The sequence below is a fragment of the Amblyomma americanum genome, chromosome 10 (assembly GCF_052857255.1).
Source record: "Amblyomma americanum isolate KBUSLIRL-KWMA chromosome 10, ASM5285725v1, whole genome shotgun sequence".
Taxonomy (NCBI): Eukaryota; Metazoa; Arthropoda; class Arachnida; order Ixodida; family Ixodidae; genus Amblyomma; species Amblyomma americanum.
In genome coordinates, this window is record NC_135506.1 from 110135293 (window position 1) to 110161876 (window position 26584).

General features: G+C 50.7%; 1 protein-coding gene across 1 annotated transcript in view; it reads right to left on the minus strand.

Moving 5' to 3' along the window:
* The window catches only part of LOC144106766 (uncharacterized), a 130485-nt gene that overhangs the window by 3102 nt on the left and 100799 nt on the right, over positions 1-26584 (minus strand). The window contains exons 18-19 of the mRNA XM_077639613.1: positions 20564-20764; positions 17239-17370 (exon numbers count right to left, since the gene is read on the minus strand). Of these exons, the coding sequence (XP_077495739.1) occupies positions 17239-17370; positions 20564-20764 (333 nt within the window). The remainder of the gene's footprint in view (positions 1-17238; positions 17371-20563; positions 20765-26584) is intronic.

A 26584-nucleotide genomic window follows, 5' to 3' on the forward strand; every position in this document is an offset into this window, starting at 1 on the left:
GCGGAGACCCCGGCCCCCGTTCCCCAGGCCTGCGTGCCGGGGATGGGGAGTAGGGGGTCTCCTACATCGGTGGAAAATAAAGTTCTTACTCACTCACTCACTCCTGCCTCTAAGGTTACTTTTCTTGTAATTTTTCGTGGATTCTTTGCTCACGATCAACAACACCGCCGGCGACGATGCCGGATTTTCTGCTACACAAGCTTACTAACGTTTTCGCGTTAAAATCTCGATATGAGCGGCACGAACGCTGTCATTGGATGGCCTGCGACGCCCGCTGACTGGCGGCTGCCATTTGCGGGCGCTACTACGCGCAGTCGCTGTCAGTGTCGGTGCACCAGTGACAGGGACAACGCACGCGTTTTCTTGCTCCGTGAGCTTGGCGTAAAGCTTGGTAAAGGTACTCAGGATGGGCAAAGTGTTTGAAATGGCGACTTTGACAGCAGAGTTTTAAAGTGCAGTTTAAAAAACCGAGCAATATTTAGTTTTGAGCTTTTCACCTTTTAAATGTCGCCCTGATGAGTACAGTCGTGAGCAAAAGTGGAGACACCACGCGCTTACAAACGCGCATGTGGCAGAAGTGTGTGGCTGACAGGCATCCTATGCATCTACTGAAAACAGGCGCTGCATCGGGTTAAAGCGTTGGCACGCAGTTCTGTCAGTTGGCGTGGTCTCGGCACTTTAGCGCAGGAGTGTACCTTCAGCAGTAGCAGCGGTGCTTAGCATTTCAGCAAAATGCTGACGGAGAGCTAATCCTGTGGTTATTCTCTCGGTCATGGGAATTCGCATAGTTCGAACAGGCGGTTTGTTTCAACTGAAGCTTTGGTCCTGTCAATGCCCAGTCTATTAGAAACGCTTCCCTTATTCCAACTCCGCAGAACTCGAGACAATTTCATGCACAAGCGCTGTCTTGAAGAATATCCTGGATTCATTTTTCGGAAGGCAGCACAACATCATTAATGGGAGGCTTACGAAATGTAAAAAATAAAAGAACCATTCAGGAACTCTCTTTTGCTATGACTGGAAGAGTATCTATTTTTCTTACTGATGCATCGGGCTCGGGAGACAAGAATAGGCCCACCGTAATACCGCATCGGCCGCTTTCCGTGTGTGTGTGCTGCGCCCGTCTCCCCGGCCTGCGTGCCGAGGGCGGAGAGAAATGTCTTTTCTGAGAGATATTGTTACGAGCAATTCGAAGGAGAACCTCCGGAGAAGACACGTAAAACTGCGGCTGACTGGCAGGCCTGTTTTTATCATCAGGTTGGACCCACGGAATCCGGCATGGAAGACATGTCAAAAGTCAAAAGGTCACAAGACGGTTAAATAGCCTCTGCACTCGGGGGCGTGCGTGACTGGCGACCGGCGCGACGGTTTCTGGCCACGGAGAGGCGAGGTCCGCGCGTGGGTTTACAGCAGAAGGGCTCCTCGGAATCGATGTCCTCAGGGAAGCAGCCTAGAAGGTTGTCCGCGGGGCCGTAGGCTAGAGCGCGGGACGCCGAGTTAGGGGAGCGTAGTAGGTTACGACCAGTGCAACCCGGCGAGTAGTGGAGTACCGGCAAAGGAGGCCCGGTCATCTCACCCTGAGCCACGTTCTTGGCTTGTGGCCCGGTCAGCCCGGCCTTGAACATTCTCTCCTAAGTAGGCGTGGAGCAAGCTAGGGGAGAAAATAAGTGCACGGTTGGTTGGTTGGAAGCACAGGTGGATCCCCGTGGGGGCGCAGGTCAACTGTCGCCTGAAGGCGGCGATGGCGCTGACCTGTTAGCGCGTGAGGCGGATCACACCACACATACTTCCGGAGTCTGCAAACTGGGAAAATCACTCGTTCGGAAAGCGCTGGCTTATCCGAAACGAACCCTAAAATCGTGGAGAAGCCCGAGGTAGCTGACCCCGAGTAAGGTTTTCCCTGTCTCCGGCGGTCGGAACCCCCTGCGTTTGTGGGTGGCCGGGCATGCCGTGAGTGGAGCCGCACCATTGGACAGTCTCGACGCTCTCCCTGTTGTGGCCAGACGGGCCACAAATGGAGTAGATTGAAATGAAGGATGAGAGCCAAAAAACTCGCTGTCCCCATTCCCATCCTGATTCCCATAACCCATACTATATCCCATTTCCTTTACCCGTCAACCCGCCGCTTCCGCTACTTCCTAGGGGAGATCAGGGGAGTCTCCCCGGGCCCGTCCCCCGGCTATGGGTCGCTATAGTAGCATTCCCTATTGATTTCTTTCCACTGGCGAAATTCATGTTGCCTTTGGGCCACATCTTTTTATATTACTATAGGGATTACACCCGCGATAGAGTATGGGTGCGGGGGAGGCTATTATTTTTCATTCATTTTATTGACTCGAACTACTACATGTCCCTAAGCGGTCCGAACGCGCGGGTGAGAGAGAACAATCTTCTTTTTCTGCAGCATCGCCACGATGCGGCTAGGAGGGAAATGTCCGTGAAAACACAGCAACAGTGAACCGCTGTTCAGTCAGGTAGTCTCTTGTGGTAAGGCTTCATGCGAATAATGTGCATTGCTTCAGTACGGGGAGACCGACGCGATAAACAAGCCGCTTATGCGGGAGCAACTGCACACGTCGCATCACTGATGCGGCGCTCTACTTCGTAAGGGCCGAAGTATCTGCGCAGCAACTTTTCAGAAAGGCCGCGGCGATGAACAGGTATATAAACCTACACCGTCGCCAGGCGCGTAACTGACGAAGCGGCCTCCGAGGATGTACCTAGCGGCGTCAGTCTCCTGTTGACGGTTAATTCGCCCGCATGCCAATTGACGCGCTTCCTCAGCACGCTGAACGAAGGTGTCTGCGTCGAGGTCAGCGTCAGAGTCGCAGTAGGGGCCCACGGGCAACATAGCATCCAATGGAGTGATCACTTGCTTACCGAGGACAATCTGAAAGGGGGTCAGTCGGGTTCTCTCCTGCAGGGTGGTGTTGTACGCAATCGTTACTTACGGCAGAATGGTGTCCCAAGTTCGGGGCTCGACGTCAACATACATAGAAAACATGTTGGCTAGTGTGCGGATGAGTCGCTATACCAACCCGTTTGTCTGAGGGTGATAGGCCGTAGCACTTCGATGGCTGGTGTGCGTCAGAGTCATCACGAACTGTTAAGCGGGCAGTGAATAGTTCCCCGGTCAGTAACAACAACAATGGCGGAGGCTCCATGACGCAGGACAATGTTGTGTACGAAGAACTGCGCCACTTCAGCAGCAGTGCCTTTGACAAGAGACGTGGTCTCAGCGTACCATGTCAGGTACGCAATGGCAACGACGATCCAATGCTTTCCAGATGAAGACTTCGGAAAAGGGCGAAAGAGGCCGATGCCCACTTGGGTGAAAAGGGGTCTTAGGTGGATCGACGGGGTGAGGAAATCCGGCTGGTTTCAACGGAGAAGGCTTTCGACGTTGGAAGTCACGGCATGTTTTTACGTAGGCCCGCACCGATGGGAGTAACCTGGGCCAATAATACTTTTGTAATGGCCGGTGGAGGGTGCATCATGACAGGCACTTAAAATCTCTGGCCGCAACTGTGATGGTACGACAGGAAGGAACGCTTCTTTGTTGATGGCAAAGTTGCGCTTGTAGAGAACACCAGATTGTAAAGTGAAGGTGTTGAGCCCACGGCGAAAAACATGTGGGATGCGAGTGTCGACGCCTTCGAGGTAATCGATGAGCGGCACGAACTCCGAGTCCGCCTCTGAAGCTGTGCCATTTGGGTGGTACTAATAGCGCCCAGGAAAGGAAAGTCATCGGCGGGTTCCTCGGGATTGATTGTGATAGGCGCACGCTACAAACAGTGCGCATCTTGATGCTTACAGCCCGACTTGTAGACGACTGTTAAGCCGTATTCTTGCAAGTGTAAGCTCCGTCTAGCCAAGCGTCCTGAGGGGTCTTTGAGGCTTGCCAGCCAGTATAAGGAGTGGTGGTCGCTTACCACACGGAAGGGTCGCCCGTAGAGGTACGGTCGGAACTTGCTGATGGCCCATATCACCTCAAGGCACTCTTTCTCCGTCGTAGAATAATTGGTCTCGGAGCGCATAAGTTCTCGGCTGGCAGAACTGATGACCCGTTCGGCACCGTCTTTCCACTGGATCAGTACCGCACCAACGCCAACATTACATACATCAGTGTGGATGTCTCTGGCAGCGTGTTCATCGAAATGGACGAGTATCGGAGTACGTTGCGGACGGCTAAGCTCGACAAATGCAGTCTCTTGGCCGCTTCCCCACACGAAGGGAGTGTCGTCGCGAGTCAGTGAGTTTAACGGCTCCGCGATTCGCGGGAAATTTTCAACAAAGCGCCGATAATAGGAGCACAGGTCCAAAAACCGGCGAACGGCCTTTTTGTCACTTGGGCGTGGAAACCCTGAGACGGCAGCGGTCTCGTCAGAGTCCGGGCGAACACCTTGTGCGCTGGCAACGTGACAAAGAAAGCGAAGTTCCTCAAAACCAAAATTGCATTTCTCGGCTTTGATGGTGAGTTGTGCGGATTTGAGTGCTTGTAGCGCTATGCGCAACCGCTCCAAGTGTTGGTCAAACGTGGTCAAAAATATAACAACATCGTCCAGGTACACCAGGCAGGTCTGCCACTTCAAGCCGGAGAGAACGGTGTCCATCATGCGTTAGAACGTGGCCTGTGCTGAGCACACACCAAATGGGAGCACCTTAAACTCATGAAGGCCGTCGGGCGTCACGAAAGCCGTCTTCTCCCAGTCTCTCTCGTCCACTTCGATCTGCCAGTACCCACTTCTAAGATCTGAAGACAAGAAGTATCGGGCTTCCCGCAGTCGGTCGATTGCGTCGTCTATCCTGGGCAGTGGGTAAACGTCCTTTTTGGTCACGTTATTAAGTTTCCAATATTCAACACAGAAACGCAGAGAGTTGCCTTTTTTTGACAAGAACCACCGTCTATGCCCATGGGCTGGTGGACGGCTGAATGACATCGTCCGCAAGCATTTCGGCAACTTGATTTTGAATGGCTTCTCGCTCCATCGGAGAAACACGGTAGGGGCGCTGGCAGACGGGTCGCGTAGTCTCATCGGTGATGATGCGGTGCTTGGCGAGTGGAGTGCGGTCGACCTTCGAGCTTGTAGCAAAACAGTCCGCAAAGTCTGCCAAGAGGTCCGACCGAAGATCGTTTTGAACCGATGGCAGGGCCGGATTTATTTTGACTGACTGAAGAACGTGGTGTGGGCCAGCATTGTCTGGAGTGGGTCCTCTCACGGTGCACAAACCTGGGACTTCAGCAACTTCGTGGAGGAAGGCAATAGCCGTGCCTTTGACGAGGTGCTGATATTCGTTGGAAAAGTTGGTCAGGAGGACGTGGGTATGGCTGTCACGTAGTCGGACGAGACCTCGGGCAACGACAAGGCCCCTCTGAAGCAGCTGTGGAGTATGGCCGTCCGCCAGGCCCTCGTAGTCGTGAAATAGGTCATTCCGCACGAGCAGCAGGACACTGCACCGCGGCGGCACCGTGACGTCATTCTCAACAATGCGCATAGCGTTGCTGCAAGGATCTCGGGAGCGATAGTGGGCCACGGCCTGTGTGATTGAGCAGTTGACACGTGCGGCCTTAAACGCAATCAGAGCGCCGTTCGCCTACAGGTCGTCGATCCCCAGAATCAAGTCTCTTGAACACGCGGAGAACACGTCAAATTCACCAACGTACGCGAAACCACGAATTCCAACCCTAGCCGTGCACTTGCCAAGAGGGGAAATTAAGTGGTCACTAGCGTGTGCGCATGTGGGTCCCCGTCCACGGTGTCAGAACTTTTTTATGGTCTCCAGCACAGACAAGGTTCATAAAAGAATAATCAGCACCGGTCTCGAGCAGCGCGGTAAGCACAGTGACATCAATTGTCACCCGCAAATCGGATGCAGCGTATCGGGTACTGTTGCTGCCGCTCTCTGTCCAGGTATTGTCGGCTCGATGGTTACGCGATGCAGGATCTTGACACGTCTCGACGGCAGCGGCCTTGCCTGCAGAGGTTGCTGGTGTTTGTTTTCCCGACACGGACTGGGTGAGCGACGGCCAGCAGAGCTACTCTGGCGACTGGGGTTGGAAGCACGATAGCGGAGAGGCGAAGGCGAACGGGACTAACGCCTTCCAGAGTAAACACGGTACTGGAGCGCCCCGAGATGCTCCGCAATCTCTTTCGGTCTTTCACCATTCTGAGCACAAGGTGCATCGGGACGTTAACCGCGAAAACAAACTTGGCGGTACAGACGGCCTCGACAGAGATGACCGGGCTCTCCACAGTAGTAGCACAGAGGCCTACGGTCCGGTGTACGCCATAAATCCGACTTCCGAGGACGTGGCTCAGCTGTAGCCGGTGCAGTGGCATAATATGGCGTGGTGTTACTGACTGGAAACGACGAGGTGATACCGTAGCCAGGCTCGGTTGCGTGACATGTGCCGATAATGCTCATGGCAGGCGTCGGAGTAGCGGGACCGTAGCTAGCCGTGCGACGTACAACGGATGCGTATGTGGGTCTGACAACGAACTGGGGCAGCGCTTCGGGAACAAAAGGTGCCTGCGCAACCTGCCGCACTTCATCCCTGACGACTTCTTTCAGCGCTGCCAGCGGCACAGGCGCAACCTGGGGCAGACGGAACCGTTGGAGTTCCTCCCGGACAACTGACCGAATCAGTTCGCGCAAGATGTCTGGCCTGCCGCCGAAGCACGATGAAAAGGTTTTGGGCACAATGCTGTTGATGTCCCGATTGTACTGGCGGGCTCGTTGTTGGAGCGTCGTCTCCATGGTGGTCGCCTCGGTGAGGAATTCCGCTACAATGCGGTGTGGGCTGGGCACGAGGCCTGCGAAGAGCTCCTGTTTAACCCCTCGCATAAGATGGCAAAGCTTCTCCTCCGTCATTTTGGGGTCCGCACACTTGAATAGACGGGCCATGGCCTCGATGTACATGCACACACTTTCGTTCGTGCGCTGTTCGGGAGTGCAGTGCAGCTCCAGCCTTCTCACGGCGGTCGGCGTTGGGGATGTAGCCAGGAGATTCCGTCAAAACATCTTCCAGGTGGGAACGGTAGTCTCGTGTTTTCAAACCACGTCCGGCAATACTCTTCCAGAGCAAAATATACATTGTGGTGCTTGCGCTCGTCGCTCCAGCCGTTGTTGCGGGTGACCCGCTCGAAGGTCTCCAGCCAATCCTCAGCGTCTTCGAACACATCACCGTGAAAAGATGGCGGTGTTCGCGGTGGGTGCAAAGGATCGGCGCCAGGGGCCGGGTGTCAGTGGACATAGCAGTTGGACTCAACGGGCTAGGATGGATCGGCGCCGGGGACCTGGTGTCGGTGGCCATGCCGGTTGGAATCGGCGGCCGAGGTTGTCGGTACGGACAGGCTCGATAGAGATGACCGGGCTACCCACAGTGGAAGCACAGAGGCCTACGGTCCGGTGCACACCACAAATCCGACTTGCGAGGACGTGGCTCAGCTGTAGCCGGTGCAGTTGCATAATATGGGGTGAATTTGGGAAGGGGCCCAAATTCAGGCGACTCTCCGCGGGTACGGCAGCTGGGTCGCTGGTGGACAAGTTTCAGTGAAGTCCGTAATGATGTGCGGAGTTCGGTACCGAGCACTGCTCCACCAAATGTTACGAGCAACTCGAAGGAAAACCTTCGAAGTAGAGACGTAAAACTGCGGCAGTCCCTAAGCGGTCCGGTCGCGCGAGCGAGATAGAACCATCTTTTTCCACGAATACAGGCACTTCTACTTCTACAGTGACACGTATCAATATGAAATTTGTTCAATCAATCAATCAAGCAATCAATCAATCCTCACTCTGGCGGTGGATGGATATCGTTACCAATACTCGTGTAGGTACCTGGACCTTAATTTAAGGAGCATGCCGCCATCTCCACCTGACATCCAGCAATGGAAATGTTTGCCAATATATTGGACAACGAAATCACTAGCGCGGCAGCCATGGATCAGGTTTACTGTCGTAGAAAGTTCCATCTCAGCTGTTGTGAAAACGTGCGCGTTTAGTGATTATTATTACGATCAAATTTGTATCCTTTCTGTGCTTGTTAAGAGCAATCAAACCGCCGGAAGTCAGTGCGCAAAAGTTATAAGAAGCAGTTAACAAGATGAAATGATTAGACTTGCCTTCAGCAGAGTATGAAGCGCTTTTAGGCCCATACAACTTCTACAGCGAATACCGCAGCTTTATTAAATTAATAAAATTCAATAATTTCATAATTTTCATTTTACGGGCACATTTCATCACTCAGCCCAATGTTTGAAACTGGGCAGCCTACATTTCAATAATTTGGCATCCAACAGAACGTTAACTCGTACTTAGCGTTTCCAAAAAAAAATCATCGACACAGTTAGCACTCTGAATTTGGGTGTCCGCGCCGGCGAGGTGAACATAGTCGCCGGCATGGCTGGGTGGTCACTCATCAAAACCGTTTCAACACACAGTCTATGAACTCTGTTCTATGACGAAGACCTACGTGTCTGCGTGGCTACGTGTCTGCTTCTAGCTCTGTGTTTTCGCTTTTCGCTGTCTTCTCTCGTGTGGCGTGGATCGGACAGTTCCCTCCATGCGACCGAATGCTGACGACGCCCCTGCGGAGAAATTCCCGACAAGGTTTGCGCATTTTCAAGTGAGAAAACCCAACCGGAACCCTCAGGGGAAAGCTAGGCTTAGCTCGCGCAGTCCTGCGAGGCCGCGCTACGCGTCTGCATGGATTCTGCGTTGTCGACGACAGCTACGCGGGCGCCCGCTGTGTTGCCACCTGACGCAGCCTCTACGTCTACGCAGTCGTCAGCGCCTCCGGGCCTCCAGCCTGCGCCGTCTTCCGATGCTACGACTTTGACCTGTGACATGGACTGCTACAACGCCTCCGTGCCCGTGACACTCCCTCAAGAAACTGTGCCCGTCGCTCCGGTTCAGTATTCCCACCAAGGGCCGTCACCGGCGTCTAAGCCTCCTCCACAGATGCCTCCCGTGAGTCAAGGCTCTCTTCCGCCTGCGGCGAACTCGTTCCGCGTTACCATCAAGCCTACATTGCGCTTTGATATGACGGTCATCCCTGTCCGGAATGTTCAAGCCACAATTACACCGCCGTGGTGGCTCAGTGGTTAGGGCGCTCAACTACTGATCCGGAGTTCCCGGGTTCGAACCCGACCGCGGCAGCTGCGTTTTTATAGAGGAAAAACGCTAAGGCGCCCGTGTACTGTGCGATGTCAGTGCACGTTAAAGATCCCCAGGTGGTCGAAATTATTCCGGAGCACTCCACTACGGCACCTCTCTCTTCCTTTCTTCTTTCACTCCCTCCTTTACCCTTCCCTTAGGGCGCGGTTCAGGTGTCCAACGATATATGAGACAGATACTGCGTCATTTCCTTTCCCCCCAAAACCAATTATTAATATTATTAATTGACCACGCTCTTGGCTCTTCTAACTACGGCGGGTTTGTCGTCCATCACCCATCGAACACCATCACGGTAAACTTGCCATCCTTGATGGACGCCCAGAAAATGTGCGCAGTTACGCGGATCCCCCTGGATGACAGCAAGCATGTCCCGGTGCAAATATATTTCGCATCTGGTCCTGACACCCTCTGCTGCATCGTTTATCATGTCGACAGCACGAGCCCTCCCGGGGAGGTGCGCGCAAATATTCGCTGCTCAACTAACGTAGTACTGCAAGCACGGCATATGGGACGCCGGGGTTCGTACCTGCTCATCATGCAAGGCCCGTTGACTCACCCGAAGTACCTTACCTACTACGGTGTGATCGTCAAACCACAGCCCTTCCGACCTCGTCGTATTTTTTCTTATCACGGCCACAAAGAAGGGCATATGCAAAATACCTGCCCTATTCCAGCAGCTGTGGCCGACATGAATGAACCAACAGTTCCTTGTGCCCTGTGCAAATCGCTGGACCATGACATTCGCTCCCCCGTTTGTCCAAAGAAGAAGCAAGCGAAGAAGTTTCACAAGTCGTCTGCAAAAATGGATGTTCCTACAAGTAATCGCTTTGCAGCTCTCGCATGTGACGACAACGACTTCCCTGAACTTCCTTTATCTGAGCCCGCTGCTAACCATAGGTCTCCACACCATCGTACATATGCACAAGCGGCTCACTTTCTCGGATCAAATGGTACGCCAAATCGTCCAATGCATCCATCACATGTGGATACCACAGACGAAGACAACTTTAGGCAATGCAATCGCGGAGGCTCGCTGCCGACTAGACGAACTCACCCAGCGCCGGGAACAGCGTCGTTCTCAATCCTCTCGAAGAATTCTGATAGCTCGGGAGAAATCATCAGAGGAATCCCCTAGGGTAAGCACTGGCCCACAACAAGGTGCCGGCCACCTGTTAGCCGTGACTACCCCGACAGTGGATAAGATATTAGCGCTGATGAAGCAGGTGACATCCCTCATCGTGCAAGCTCTTCGGCCTCGCCATGGATAGCGCATCATCATCTATGGTGGTGCAGTGGAACTGTCGAGGATTCGCTAATAAGGCCTCTGAAGTGAAAATCCGCCTTCGCTACGGAAAGCTGAGGCACGGGCGTTCCAACTGCAATAACATAATGCACTTCCACGCCTTCCAGGTTTCTGCGCATACCATTCACCCTCTATTCCTGATCGCCGTTGCATCGCCTCCTCCCTCAGCCCAGGTAAATCTGCAATTTTTATTCACAGTTAAATTCCGCACACACCGCTCGACCTTGCACGGTGGTGCAACACACGTCAAGAGGTTGTCGCCCTTCTCGTAAAACCTGCACGCACTCCCCTTGTCCTTGTTTCTTTTTATAGTCGTCCTGGCTCCGCATCTCCCAATCTGGGATGGGTTCGTTTTCTACGTTCTACCAACTCGGGTATCCCTATCTAGTTGGTGGTGACTTCAACGGCGCACACACTGCGTGGGGTTACCCGTCGGATTCCTCAAGGGGTGCACACATCCAAGGGAGCTTTTCGGATCATTCCTTTCAACTTTTAAAAACCCGAATACTTCTACCCGCCCACGAGGTGGCCCGTACTCACCTGGTTTGACTTGGTTGTTAGGCCCCGGTAACCCTCGTTGGGCTGTTTATTCTGATACTTGTGGTAGCGATCACAGCCCTCTTTTTATCTCCCTCACACCTACGCGTCTACGGAAAATACGCCGCACTGTGCGAATAACATCATGGGACTCTGTACGCGCAGACAATCATTTATCTACATTCAACCCCTCTTCACCATTGTCTACTCTCTCTGCTGTTCTCGCTACTCACACTATTACCACTACTGTAAAAGAAGACGGCCCAAACCCGGACATGCACCTCTTGAATCTGTGGGCTCTTCGTCCCCAGGCGGATATTTACGTTGCTCGTCACCCCGACGACCCATCGGCTCTTCCTACTCTTCACCGCGCTACCGCACGGGCGCGGCGCTATGCAAAGCGGCTAGGCAGGCAACGCTGGGCTGCATAGTGTGCTCGCCTGTCCTCTACGCAGTGCAATCGACATCTTTGGAAAGTATGTCACGCACGAGAGTATTGCACGGTTGCAGATTGCACAGAGAGCATTCGCCTCGCGCTAGATGTGAATGAGGACACATTTGCACAACAAGCGGCCCGTCAATTTTTTCCAAGCCGTGACTGCACAGCAACGTCTCCACCTGACTTATCGGTTACAGAGCCCTCCGATGGGATTACTTCTGACCTCACCGTGGCAGAGCTGCTGGCCTCCATTGAACGTTTAAAAACTACTACTACTCCAGGGCACGACGGCATACCTAACTCCTTATTCCGTAACTTGGAAGGGAGGGCTTTGCAAACGCTCTTGATACTTTTCACGAAGTGTGGCTTTCTGGCGTCATGCCGGGAGACTGGAAGCGTTCTATTGTGGTTCCAATACCCAAGTCAGGTCAGCCTCCAGTCTCTCTCTCGGCCCTTCGTCCAATTTCCCTTACGCCTACCATCTGCAAGCTTTATGAAAACATTCTAGCCGCATGCTTGTCGTGGTGGCTGGAATCCCATCATTGTTACACAGATTCCCAAATTGGTTTCCGCCCACAAATTGCAACGGAGAACGGCCTTGATACTTTGGCTGCTGACGTGCTTGACCACTCTCCGCAGAGTCACTTTGTACGAACCATAATCGCTACAGGCATAACAAAGGCATATGATAGCATCCTTCACTCTGCCATTCTTGCCTCCCTTCAAACTCTTGGTCTCCCTCACCGGTTCCTCCTCTCTATTCACGCCTTTTTAACAAACCGAACCTTCAGCGTGCGTGTCCACGGAAAGCCCTTTGGTAACTTCACTTCCAATAGAGGAGTGCTGCAGGGCTCCGCTCTCGCCCCCACAACATTTAATGTAGCTCTAATTCCCTTTGTTGGGGCCCTAGAGACAATCCCTTCTTTCCGCGTGCTTGCGTATGCCGATGATATAACCTTGTGGTGCTGTCATCCAGGTGCGTCTATTCATCAGTCGGTCTTTCAGCACGCGCTGGATGTACTGACATCTCGCCTCCCACCTCTGGGTTTAACACTGTCTCTTACTAAATCATGTTTCATTCGCATTGGAAATAAAGCCGACTTACGGAAAGCTCCCCCTTTCAATTTTACGCTACATAATTCTCTGATTCCTCAGGTAGAAACTGTTCGTATTCTTGGTCTTCTCCACAATCTGGGACTGGCACCCCGTGGCTGACAGCCAACCGTAAAACGGCTCACGCTATTCTAGGTCTGATTCGTCGCATAGCTATGCGCTCTGGTGGCGCACGTGCTCATACGGCCCGCCAGCTTGTGCGCTCTATCCTTCAGCCACGGATAGTATATCCGGCACAATTTCAACGTCTCACCCGCAGACAGTGGGACTCCCTTGAAGCTATCAATCGTGAGGCTATGCGCGTCATAACATATCTGCCTCGTTTAACATCCATACCTCTGCTACAGGAGTTCGCCCAACTTAATACACTCAGTGAACTCATCGACCAACGGGTGGCAAATAGAGCTCTAAAACAGTCTCTCCAACTTCGTCGTTTAAAGACACTTCCTCCGTGGTCATATTGCCATCTCATGACAATCGCCGCACTGTTTCTCCGTCGGTATCAGCTGCGTATCTGCCTGAAGGGGGCATATTGCCAGGTGGCGCTAAAGCAAAAAAGACGTTGACGGTGCTGGCGCGCGGATTGAAGGGAGTTGAAGTTCGCCGTTTCTCCCACCGAAGGACATTCTGCCGAGCCCTCTCTTGCCGGGTCCCTGTCTTGTGGCACCCACCGTGACAAATCTGGTGGAGGTGGGATCGATCTCATGTTCCGTACCCCAATGGTTAGCCGGCGCTCCAGTCCTATACCCGTCAATACGCCCGTCCACCGTGCTCGCCGCCGGATTCAAGGCTCACATCCAGAGCCTGAACCATCGGGTATGTCCTCGGAGCAACTTGGCGCCGCCTCAATGCCTGGCGCGACCACTCCAATGTCTGGGCCGCCCACACCCTACTTCACGCTCTAGAACCCCCGCATCCCGAAGTCCTTCCACGGTGATATCTTTGAGGACGTGGAAGACTGGTTGCAGCACTACGAGCGAGTTGCCGGATTCAACCAGTGGGACGACGCCGCCCACCTCAGAAACGTCTACTTCAGTCTAGACGACGGCACTCGGACCTGGTTTGAAAACCGTGAAAATCAATTGTACTCTTGGAGTTAGTTCCGGCGTCGTCTCCTAGAAACAGACGGCAGCTCGGATCGTCGCGAACGGGCAGAACGCGCTTTGCAATCTCGCGTTCAGCTTTCAAATGAAAATGTTGCAGCGTATGTAGAGGACATGACGCGCCTCCTCAGGCGCGCGGACCTTGCAATGCCCGAGGACAAGAAGGTACGCCATCTCATGCGTGGTGTCAAGGAGCAACTTTTTGCTGGCCTTGTCCGCAGCCCTCCGAAGACTGTCTCCGAGTTTCTCACTGAGTCCCCCACGATTGAAAGGGTTCTTCAGCAAAGAGCGTCCGCGTAAGATCGACCCGTGTCCGCCGCCTCCGTTTCCGGCGAGTTATCATTCCAGGGCACCGACGCCTCCCCACTACGCGATCTCATACGTTCGATTGTGCGCGACGAACTCCGCCAGCTTACGGGGCGCCTCCCACAGCTCCAAGCTCCATAGCGACCGTTGTCCGCGAGGAGGTGCAGCAAGCGCTCCGGCCGTCCTTTCCTGCCGATGAGCCTCGTCTATCCCCTTCTTCTGCCTCGCCTGACCGTCGTCTCACCTACGAGGAAGCCCTGCGGTGCCCTGCTCCGGCTTCAGCGTCCTTCGTTCCGACTCCTGCTGAAGTGCCGGGGCCGCCGGCACCCGTGCTGCAGTACGTGGAAGCTCCCCGACCACCCGCGCGCAAAGCCGACGTGTGGCGCACATCCGACCGACGCCCCCTATGCCTTCACTGCGGCGAATCAGGTCACCTGTATCGGCACTGCCTACGGATGCATCACATTCTGCAGAGAGGGGAGTTAGTGCTGTGTATAGTCCATCTCATCCGCATCTCAACTCTCGCGCGACGTATTCTGCTAATACGTGCACTCCCCTGGTATTGGAACTTCAAGCCATTTATAAGGCAATTGCTTCCCTTCCGCTCGTTCCAACATTCAATACAGTTCATAATTACACCGACTCTCGCGCCGCCCTTAAACATCTTACGGCTGTTCGACGGACATTCCAGATTTCACAATCAATTCATGTGCTCTGCGCAAAGTATCCATGTCCTGTGCGCATACACTGGATTCGCGGCCATGCCCAGGATCCACATAACATTCTAGCGGATGCTATGACTCATCTTCATACATCAGACGATCTGCCACCTTCCCCTCTACCTCCAGATCCGTTCCTGTTCCATGTTTCCGATTCCGATGTTCTGCGCGAGCCAACACGCGCTCTAATTCCTCCGTGTTCGCACCCTGTCCCCCGTAGTTTTACTCGGCAGGAGGAGGTATCCGTGCGCCGGATTCGGGCAGTGGCGGCTCTGACACCATCTGTCCGTCATCGGTGGCGCGCAAAATATCTGCGAGCACCTGACAGGTGCCCTCACGGTAGCGCTGCACCGGACATTTGTGATGTGCGGCACTTATTGTGGACGTGCCCAGCGACGGCTGCTATAAGAAAACGGCTACTTAGGGAGGTGGGCCTGCGGTGGAACCGTCAAAATGACTACGTGAAGTGGACTATAGACAATCGTTTCATTAGCAACCTCTGCGACTACCTCAGCGCAACGGGTCTTCACTCCTTCTTTTAACTTTCTATACCGAGCACTCCTTCCCCTTTTCCTTTTTAACTTATGCCTCATGGCACACTTCTCGAATAATAAAAAAACTCTGTTCTATAGAACTTCTAGGACTCTGTAGGAACTTTCTGAAAGAGATGGCGTTCTGCGGCAGAGTTCCAGTGTGAGACTTCAACAGCGATGCGTGCATGATGCGTTCCAGTTCAGATATAAAGCGACACACATGGCACGGCAAAAGGGCTTAGGAAAAAAGGGGAACAATGAAGCGCCATGAAAGACGGGCACAGAACAGGCATGATGGTTGGGACATTGCCTCCAAATTTGTCGAAGAATGCAACCCTTTTTGCAATGAGCTCCCCCAAAGTTGCTTAAATGAATACGTGATAACGATGTTCTCCTTTGCTGGTAATCCTGTGCACATGGTTTTTACACGGCAGTGCTCTCTCCTTCCAATACATGCGCATGCTGATCATGTTAACGCGGTAGCGCAAAAGGCCCCGTTACGAAGAAAATCCGTTGTCATCGTTGTGAGCGAAAAATCAAGTGCATGGCACTAGTAGGCGGTCACCAGAGAGAAACCTAGGCGGTAGGTGTGCTGTCTAAGTCACGCGACCGTGCGGCGTCACCACCACCTGTCGACCGTATAGTGAGCAAACTGCCCACCATGGCAGGCGGGAGTTAAACTAATGATTGGTCGCTCGGGAAGAGCCACCTGGGCCGGACAAGGTCCACCGCTGGGAGCATCTGCCATCGCAGGGCAGTGGCGCATCTCTTAACCGCTGAACCACTGCGCCAGGAAGGGTACGAGGGCTCCCAGGGATCTATGAAGGCAAAGTAGAGAATGCTCTTCCTTCTACATATATGGGAATAATCGCATTACGCTGTCGCGTCATGCCCTTAAGGTGGCGCTTAAATGTCCCCATTAAGTTTTTTGCTTACCAGCTGCACGGAAGAATTTCCCTAAGGCAAACAACGGCGGCATCGATATTATATTTCACAACCGAAAACGTTCGAAAACGAGAACATTACTACGCTGGGCGTTCACGTAATGTGCCCTCTGTGATCACGCTATGCATAGTGCGCCCGGCCTGTGCGAGCCTCGATGTGGTTTGTCATCCGAAGGTACAAACAGCACTTGCATTTTGGTCGTACCTTCACCCATAACTGTGGTGGTTAATTTTTATAACCTTACCTGTAGACTTACGCCAAAAACAGCTGTGAAAATGGTGCAGGCAGGGATATCGTAAGGCGTAGGACGGACGCACCAGGCGGTCAGCGACAGCGATGTGGGGGCGGTCCTTGACCACTCAAAAAATTTGGTAAGGTTTAATCTTCTAAACCTAGTTATACAGAGCGAAAGCACTGTTTCCTTGTTTCTCAATTCTAGCTTCTCGTCGTGCTCGGTTTAAGTGGCTCATTTAGCTCGCGTCCTCTGCAGTACACCTTGGCGACGAGCTATACCACTGAATGATCGGCCGCCGCGGTGGCTCAGTGGTTATCGCTTTCGGCTCCTGGACCGAAGACGCGGGTTCAATCCCGGCCGCAGCGATCAATTATCCATGTAGTTGAAATTCTAGATGCCCGCGTACTGTGCAATATCATTGCACATTAAAGAACCCCGGGAAGTTGAAATTTCCGGAGTCCTTCACTACGGCGTCCCTTAAAGCTTGAGTCGCTTGGGAGGGGAAACCCCCATAAACCGTAATCCACTGGATGATCGGACGCGGCTTGATGGCGACGCCGAAGAGTTGCACACTCGGTCCGGCGCACGCCTCCTCCATGGCGAAACTGTAGGAAAAACTGCCGACGTAGCAACTGTTACACCCTCTCCAAGTCATGTGATATCACAGCGCCGTGGCCGGCTAGCGCGCCCAGGCGCGCCTCTCCTTGGCGAGTTACGTTTTCGCCTGCGCTCAGGGGCCTCAAGGTGAAACGCGCATCAAGATTGACCTTGGAAGACATGTATTAGTAGAGCTCTCGCTCTAAAAATCCAAACCACCAGGTTGCTCACCTTGTATAGAAGAGTTTCAGGGGAGTCGTAGAGGAAGATCCTGAATTCGGCGAGTTGTACTGTTTTGTTTAGGATGTATTTGATATTAAACGCCTTGTGGTACTTCACTTCGAACTCGCTCTGCTTGCAAACCTGCGTATTTGGTCTTCTGTTAAAAAACAGGAAGTTCGCTTTCTGCGTGTCTTTTTTCACACGCAGTGCAAGAGAATGCCATCAATGTATGTTTTTAGTGGCACCTGAAAAGCAGGTGATTTGGTATACCACGTGCATTTCAATGATCGGTTGGTCGGGCTACCCACCTCTGTGGCGTTCTCACAGAATAATATAGTCCAGCGACTGCGAATTACGTGCTGGTTGGGTGCAGGACTTTCAATCTGACATTAAGAAAACATCCACAGAGTTTGTTTATTTCTGTCGCAGTGTTACTACACGTCGTATGGGAAACGCAGCGAAATCACTTTGGGAGCATCAACTCTTATGTGCATTAATTTTTTTTCAAGTGCAAGATACCTCGACATGCATCTTAACTATGGGGCAGATTTCGAATATTGTAAGGTACTACTATGGAAGTATCGAATTCAATGGTCCAGTCTTCCAACGCTTAGCACAATATTTCCTATAAATTTTGTGCGTCGCTTGCATCGTGTAGTTAAGACGGCATTTAAAACCAACGGGGAAAGTTTTCGACGATAGCAAAAAAAATATGCAAGCCTACTTTGTAGAGACCTGCGGATATTTTGACTCTTATAGTCGAATCTTACGTTATGTGCAAAAAATCGCGTTCGTAAACAACGTCCTGCTTGAAAATGTACTTGTCCAGAATTTCTGCGTGTGGAAGGCAAGAACAGCAGCAGGTCTTTGTCCCAAAAACCTATGCGAGATGACTATAACAATACATTTGGGAAATGCTTGCTTATAAGATTTTGAGCACCGAGTAGTTATGTCTGAGCAAAAATGGTACCCATCGTCAAGAAGCGAATTATATCCTTGTTCACTTTCCTGGTACGAACAGCGTTTCCACACAGTTCTCGAAATTAACACTGTTCGAAAGATACACTGTTATCCAGGTCGGACATAAGCAACAAATTGTTGGTGTACCACTGAGCTGATCTACTAAACTATCGAGACTGGCTGACAAGCATCTTCGTTGTTTGTGCCATTGATGCGATAGCACTATGGGGGGCTCGTGAAGGCAAAAAGCATTGGGCGGCGTAGGCGGCGTCCGCATCTGTGTGGAGCCGACACCCGCCAGGTTGTGTTCACAGGAATTACTCCCTCTCCATCTACCTACTGTTCCCTCCCTCTCTTCCTCGTCTAGTAGGGGAGTGCAAGGAGACACCAGACGAAGAAAGACTCAGCAAAAGTGAAAATGGCTGAGAATAAACTGACTGAGACAACAGCAAGCCTACGTGCAATTTAGACAGCCTCCCGTAAAAAAAAAAGGCTTGCGGGAGCTATGCCTCCTCACATTTCTCGGAAAGAGCAAGCCGAATCTTACAAGCCCCACCGGTTGGTTTGTTTGAAACAGCCATTCTACCTGTTGTGGTATGAGTACCCGCCGAGATCTGACACTGTGACGTATTTTGCGTAGTCATAATTGGAATAGATTAAGGTGTGAAATGCAATTGTCTCAGAATTGAAATACATTAATGAAAGGCAATCAACTCAGGATTGGAATAAATCGAAGAGTGAAGGAAATATGCTCTCGATATTTTTCGCATCAGTGCAGTTTATGCTCTAATGTTTTTTACCCCACAAATATAACGCGCATAATAGCCTGCGGCTCGTGCTCGCGTCATGAACAGCTATCATGCAGCAAAGTCACGTTATCAGTAATCTCGGAGAGCTGTTAGCTAACGCCGGTAAGCATTCTCTTTTTGTTACTAATCGCACAGAGAACGGCCCGAATTTTTCCTCCGGCATTTATGTTCTAGGTGAAAATCCGCACATATCGAAAGCAGCTGCGTCTTGATGCTTCGCCTTAATGCCTGTTTAAAAACAATTGAAATTTTTAACGATCAGCGTCTTTTGGTGACAAAAACGGCCTTTTCTTTAAAAATCTGCTGCTGCAAAAGCTTTTCTTCAGCGGCTAGGTGAACGAATAAAGCCGATATTTCCATTACCCAAAGCCGTGCTTGAGGAAATAAAAAAGAAAATTGCCAAAAATTTACGTTTTCACAAGGCGTTTGCTCCCATCTCACGCTGCAGGGCTATGAGCCAATGCTTCGACGCGTACGTATGCGTAGGGCCGTAGCCGAGTGGTCTGATGATACACCGTGGAGTAAGCCCCTCTCTCGAATTCCTGCTAACGAGGGCTCAAAGCGTGTCCACACATTCTGCGCTAATGCAACTTGAGCTAAAAGCATGTGTGTCTATGCACTAACGGCGTATTCCAGTGGGCAAACAGGAGTAGAACCGCTTAGCCCAAGGGAGTAGAGCAATGCTCGTCGAATGGAGCAGTATGTATACTTGTTCTGCCACTGGAACGGTCAGTGTGCTCCGAGAGCAGTATGCCAGGCGACGACCCGCGCTTGGTCACTAATCTCTGCGTACATGATCTGGGGATCCTCTTGAGCTTGATTGGCGATACATCTCGATCTTTTTTCGTTAGAATGCGTGCCCTCTCGGGAATACACAACGAAATAAAAATAAGGTCCGCAAACACCACCAGCGTGATCCAGTCAGCTTTTGCTAGGCGTCAACAGCGCGAGCGAAGCAGCAGGTATAGGCTTGCAGGTGCAGCTTGCACTCGTTGCCAACACGCACGGAGGATGCGCGGGCAGTTTTTTTTTTTTACACCCAGTGGGGCTAAGGTGCCTAGTTCGCTACTGGCTTAGGAGAAGGAAAAGATATGCGCGCATGCGCAGAACGCTGGACCAAAATAAGGAAAAATGTTAAGAATATTAGCTTTGAATATCACGTGACTTCCTCGAGCTCCCCTTCTTACAATGGAGCAGCCTGTACTGCTCTCCACTGCTCTCGGCGCAGCTGAACTGCTCCTGTTCTGCCAATGTTCGAAAGTGCTCCAGCGCCCGCTCGCCCACTGGAAGGCGTCCGTGGTCGCGATACCGCTTTTCGCAGTGACGTGGAGCGCTGTACTGGAATGCGCCATCATGATAATATTGTCACCGAAGGCAGGGACACAGTTCTGCAACAGGCAGCGTTCCAGCAGCTGGAGAACGCGGGAACTTGAATGCCTTCGCTATAATGCGCCACCTGAGGTGGCAATACTCGTGAAGCGCGCGCTGGCGCGTCGAGAGAGCTCTGCAGCTATGGCACGAGATGACGTGCGCCCGTGAGTGGTGAAAGCTTTTTGTGCACTTACCTCGGCCATACTGCCCTCCTGTTGCATTTCATGGGCTATGTAGCATTTGTAGCCCACGGGAAAGCCCGGCGAGTGGTCGTCATCGAGGAAGTTGTAGTAGTACCAGCGTCCGAACACCGCAGCCGACACAGACAGTGCGGTCTGTCCGATGCCGTCGCTCCGTTTCTCGTCCAGGCCAGAGACGTACGCCACCCCCGTCTCCTGCGTCACAGGATTGGGGACGAGAGGTGCACGATGCTTGGCTGAAACTCTGACGTAGGCTTACACGTCTGGTGCGTCAACTGTGAACAACTTTCAAAATGGCCCTTTCGACAGGCAATACGCGTTTTCTAATGTAACTTGGATCAGTGTGCAGTGGAATCGATGAAAAAACACAGCAAACATTCGGAAAAATTGCTCATATGCTTCTCGACTGAGACGAGCAGCGTGTCTACGAGCATAGGGGGCGCTTGCGGACGCCAGACTCAACTTGGGGTGTAAGGTAAGTTAGTGCCTATAGAAATATAAACAAAAGTTCATGGGGCAGTTTTTTATTTCACAGCGAACGCACGGCATCCTTTCTTCGTGAAGAATAACGGAAGTGCACATCCCAGATCAGATTGTGCAAGTACGAGTCATTTTGAAGGAGTCGGAACATATTTAAAACGCCACGATCTACATCATTAAGTATGCTGCGTCATTTCGAAGCTATCACTTTATAAAGCAACGAGGAATACAGGTTGTGAATCCGCACATAGCCTAAAACGCGCTGCTATCTGCTGGGTGTTTCTCCGAATCGCGCTAGCATAACGTGTAGTCCAACGTGCTGCCCTGTAGGCTGCGTTATTCTCGCGAATAAGTTAGGCACTTTGTATATAGTTTCACATTTAAGGCAGTCCTCACAAAGCACGATACACGGGCCTCGCACAGTAATTAGAGACGACCCACGGAGTGTTTACTCTCGTCGGTGGTCTGCTGCGCAAGCCTTCTGCGCAGGACGTCCGCTACAGTGCGTGCTTCTCTATCGTTCACTTGTCATAGCGTTTGATAACTCTTTCTCCTGTCAATACTGCCTAGGCTAATTTTAACGGCAGTGTTAGCGACAAAAGGCAGCACATGCCGCAGCATGTCGGATTACGCGAGAAGCGCGCGCTATTCGGGGAGACACCCAGTGGTTAAGAGTGCCTTTTCGGGGTATGTCCAGCTTTACAAAACACGCCCTCGTATGCGTCCCTGCCAGCTGGACGAATTACGGACCATAAGAAATTGAACATCAGCTACCAAACTTACTAAAAAAATACATTCATGAAACGTTCATCCCGTTTTCATTGAAAAATCGGGAACGCAAATGCCTCGCATAAATGTGCTCTGTTATTACTTTACCAAAAACATACCCAGGAATTCTGGACAAAAGCATTTCGGAGCGGTAAACCGGTTATGAACGCATTTTTTCCTATAAGATTTCACTTTAACAATCAATATATGCGCAGATCACCCATCGGCAGCCTTGTATTATGTTTTCTGTTCACGTTTTTGCTATCGTCAAAAGCGCTCCCCATTGGTTTTCTATGCCATTCTTAAATGTTCGACGCGATCGATAAAAACACTAAATTTTGCTACATATAAAAAAAATGGGTCATCACCTCCAATGTTAATTTTTCCCCAGGAATACTAGACTTGGTATTTTCCCTGATTTTTAGTGTATTTTCTTTACATTTTCTTGTATGTTCGTTTTCTGTGTGTATATGTAGCTTTCTTTGTATTCTGCACTTACACGAATCACTATACGGAATCAGAATGTTTGTTGGAAACCAAGCATATCAGAGGCAAATTTCTCCGTAGCCTGTATACCTACATTATGTTAGATTCTTTATTTCGTACGGTATTGATTTTCTTCTTTTTTATCCTTGTCTTGACCTTTGCAGTTCTGTTCAGTTTCATAAAATGCGGCGCCGCTGATAGTGATGTCCCATAACGGCGCCACGGTTCACTTAAAGCCAACACTTTTTCTTCGCTTTTTAGCCGCGCTCCCAACGTCCAGGTGTGGTTCTGGATAAACTGAGCTTGTATAATGCATAACTGCATAATGCACAACTGCATAATGTGGCCTGACATCGGTGCCCAGAACCGTGAAGGCACTCCCTCACCAGAACAGGATTTGGCCACCCTGGTGTAGTACTTGGCCTCAACCTCCTATATGAACAAATAAAATAACAGCATATAACAGCTGTATGTTACCGGTATATACTTACGAATGGGGCAGAAACGTGGAGGCTAACGAAAAGGGCTGCTGTGCAAAAGCAAATGATGGGTGTAAAGTTATGAGACACGAAGGGGGCACAGTGGGTTAGGGATCAAACACGGGTTTGCGACATCCTAGCCGAAATCGTGAGGAAGAAATGAGCGTGACAGGGCCGTGCAATGCGAAGGCGAGATAACAAGTGGTCCTTAAGTGTAACGGGGTGGATTTCAAGAGAAGGCAATCGTAGCAGGGAGCGGCAGAAAGTTAGCTGGGCGGACGAGGTGAAGAAGTTTGCGGAGATAAGGCGGCCGCAGATTCCACAGGACAGGGTTAACTGGAAAGATATGCGAGAGCCCTATTCCCTGCAGTGGACGTAGTCAAGCTGATAATGATTATCAGAATTGATTGCGGAATTTTAAAGCGAGAGCTATGAAATATCCCTGCGCAATTTGCCAGACTCATTAAAGCACTTGCCAACTGTTAACGTACTGCCGCCTCCATGGGTACTCTGCGAAAGAAAAGAAATATTTTGGAAAGCATTGTTTACATGTGTTTCTATGGGTCGCCCTGTCACCTCCTATACAACTAGACGCGGGCGATTCCATGCGCACTTATCGCAATGTTTTAAAAAGTGCCAAGGTTTTAACTTCAAACCGATTATAGTGCGAAAGCAAGGGTTTCCCGTCAGACTCACGCGCGTTCTCATCTGTATCATCGTCAATGCACGCCGGCGGCCTGTGTTTCCGTGCCGCGTTTCTGCAGCAGTGTTGACGGCGCGTACTGCTCTAGTGCCCTGTTTCTGCCACAGTGTTGTCCGCGCCAACGCAGACAGCGCACATCTCTCTGTCACGAGCGCCACATAGCTATAAGCGCCAATATTAGTTTTATAGAAGGATTAGTGGAGGAAGAAGGCGATGTGCAATGCACAGCCCGATCGTTTGGTTGCGGCAATAGCCCGGTGCTCCTGCGCATTGGCCAGCGAAGCTGATCTGTTCGCGCCGCCACGGGCTAGACCCACAATCGTGGATTTGACTTCATTTCTAACGTAACATGGCATCGCTGTCGTTACACACAATGGCACAAGCGCAAAAGATGACAAGATTCTTGGTCGGTGTTTGTGAGCGTACCAGTGCTTCTGCACAAAAAATGGCTACACAAAAAATGTGTATGCTGTATGACAACCAATCTTCCTCTATGCCCTTGCTATTTGTACTTGTTTTCTTTCCTCTTCAAGAATTTTAGCACTTTTTCGGCCGCTGACGCGATCATGCTGTCAGGGAACCAACTATCGATCAGCCGACTGATTTTCATGCTGATGCTCTTCGTCAATTTGTGTTTGAAGGTATCGCACGGATTGAAGAAAGTGGCAAACAAACCCCAAGTGAAAGTTGTATTTAGAGCACCAAAAAAGCTGACAAGCCTCTGCAACAAGGTGAATAGGAAAGGAAAGCGTGACAAGCGCAAGGAATGTGACATTGGCCATAGGGAAATGTTCATCGTCAGGACACTATGGAAAACCCCTTTTTTGCACAGGTTAGAAAGAACTCTTCATTTACTAAGTGTTCCAAAAGTTACGCTATTTGTGTGGTGGCGTTACCAAGCCCCGAGTGTGTTTTGTATTGTGTTTGTGAGGCTTTTCGAATTGCCCGCTTGATGATGTTACTAAGTGGCGATATTGAGGAAACTCCAGGCCCAGTCACGCTCGATGAGATCTTAAAAGGAGTTAACGGCCTCGCAGCGCACTCTAGCAGAAGGAGTGCAGGGCGTTCAATCCAGACTGACAGAAATAGAAGTTACTCTTGCATACCTTAAACAACAGCACGAAAAACTAGAACAATGTGAACAGCAAGTAACCGCAGTGGGCGAAGATATCGATAGGTTGAGCCAAAAACTAGATGACATGGAAGGCAGAAGCCGCAGGAATAACATTGTTTACGGGCTGGAAGAAAAAAGCGATGAAAGTGGCAGAGATCTAGAGCAAGCGGTAGGTGTGTTCAAGGAAGGTGTAGAAACCAGATCAGTCGAGCGTGTACACAGTATCGGAAAGAAAAATGATAACAGTACAAAGCCCGTAATTATAACATTTTACGACTTTGCCGAAAAAATTACTCTTTTTCGTAACGCCAAGAATATCAAAAATAGCTCTTTATCTATATCAGAACACTTCTCGGCACTAGTACGTGAATTACATAGTAAACTTTGGCATTCCTCTAAAGCAGAACGAGATACAGCAGATAACGTAGCACATTTTTTTTTACTATCTTAAAGTCAACGACCAACTGCATATATGGGATGACGTGCAGAAATGCAGGCTACCATTGAACGACGTACGTCGCGACGACGCCGGGAAGTCCAGTGCTAACAACGCATGACAGGCAGCAATTGTAAATTCGCTTTCTTTAATATGTTTAAATGCCAGGAGTATTGTGAACAAAGCGGAAAAATTAGGAGATATGTTGTTAATCCACTCTGCTTACATTGTCGTTATAACAGAAACGTGGCTACACCCTGATATTCATGACTCAGAAATAATCCCTCCCCTTGTTCTCTTCGCTGCGACCGTGAAGGCTGCGGGGGCGGTGTTGCTATCGCAATACGGCAGGGTTTATCTTTTCGAAAAGAAGCAGGCATTCCAGACCATGAAAGCGTGTGGTACATAGTGTATGCCCATAAGTCACCTGTACTAATGGGCTGTATATGTAGGAAGCCAAACCCGTCTCACGACTACAAGGTGAAGATTCATGATTTCCTTTGCGGCAGGTTGAAAGATCGCACTAAGCAAATTCCTTATCTCAGCTTGTCACAGAAGCAACGCGCATTCAGGGGCAAGCATATTCAATACTAGACCTTGCGTTTGTTTCTATGCACCTAGAAGCAGATATCACAAAAGGAGGGGGCATATCAGACCACAGACTACTGCTGCTAACAGTTACTACTGGGAACATCGATGTCAGTGGTCCAGTAACTGAATCACGTTTAACTGTTCAAGACTTCAATAGAGCTGACGTCGTCAGCATTACTGACTAGCTCGACGTAGGTTTAGAAACAGTTTTTTTTGAAAATTATGGCACAGTTAATGATCTATGGATGAAGCTAAAACACATAATAGCACATTGTGAGGAAAAGTTCGTTCCCAGGCGTCTGAAACGTGCAGAACGACGAAGCCCGTGCATTACGCGCAGTGTGAAATCTACAAAGGATGCGAAAGAATAAACGCAATGCAGAAGATATCCGTTTACATAGTGACGAGCTGAAAACCGCTATTCAGAACGCAAAAAGTGCTTTCTTTTCAAAAACACTCATAAATTTCATGACACAGCAACCCCAAAAGGTCTGGCGCTACCTTTCCAGGCCGGCGACCCGCGTGACTCATGTAGAAGTAGTTGTAACTGTAATTAAGGAAGCTCGCACTGTCGCCGACACATGTAACAGATTCTTTCAGTCCGTTTTTACGCGTACACCGGCGCTTACAGGAAGTGCAACTGCTATGGATTGTGCATTATCAATGTCTGATATGATCATAATTCAAGAAGGTATACTGAACTTATTGCTACAAATTGACGTTAAAAGTCTTCGGATCCTGACAATATTTCAAATGTCTTCCTTCGGCGTTACGCAGGGCAGATAACTTCCCTGCATGTAATATTTATATCTTCGATTTAAGCAGCCACCCTGCCGACCGACCGCCTCTGTGCAAAGGTACTTCTGATCCACAAGGGAGGTAGCAAGTTACTGGCAAACACTTGCAGGCCGATTTCACTCACGAGTTGCTGGCGTAAAATAATGGAGCATATCGTCAC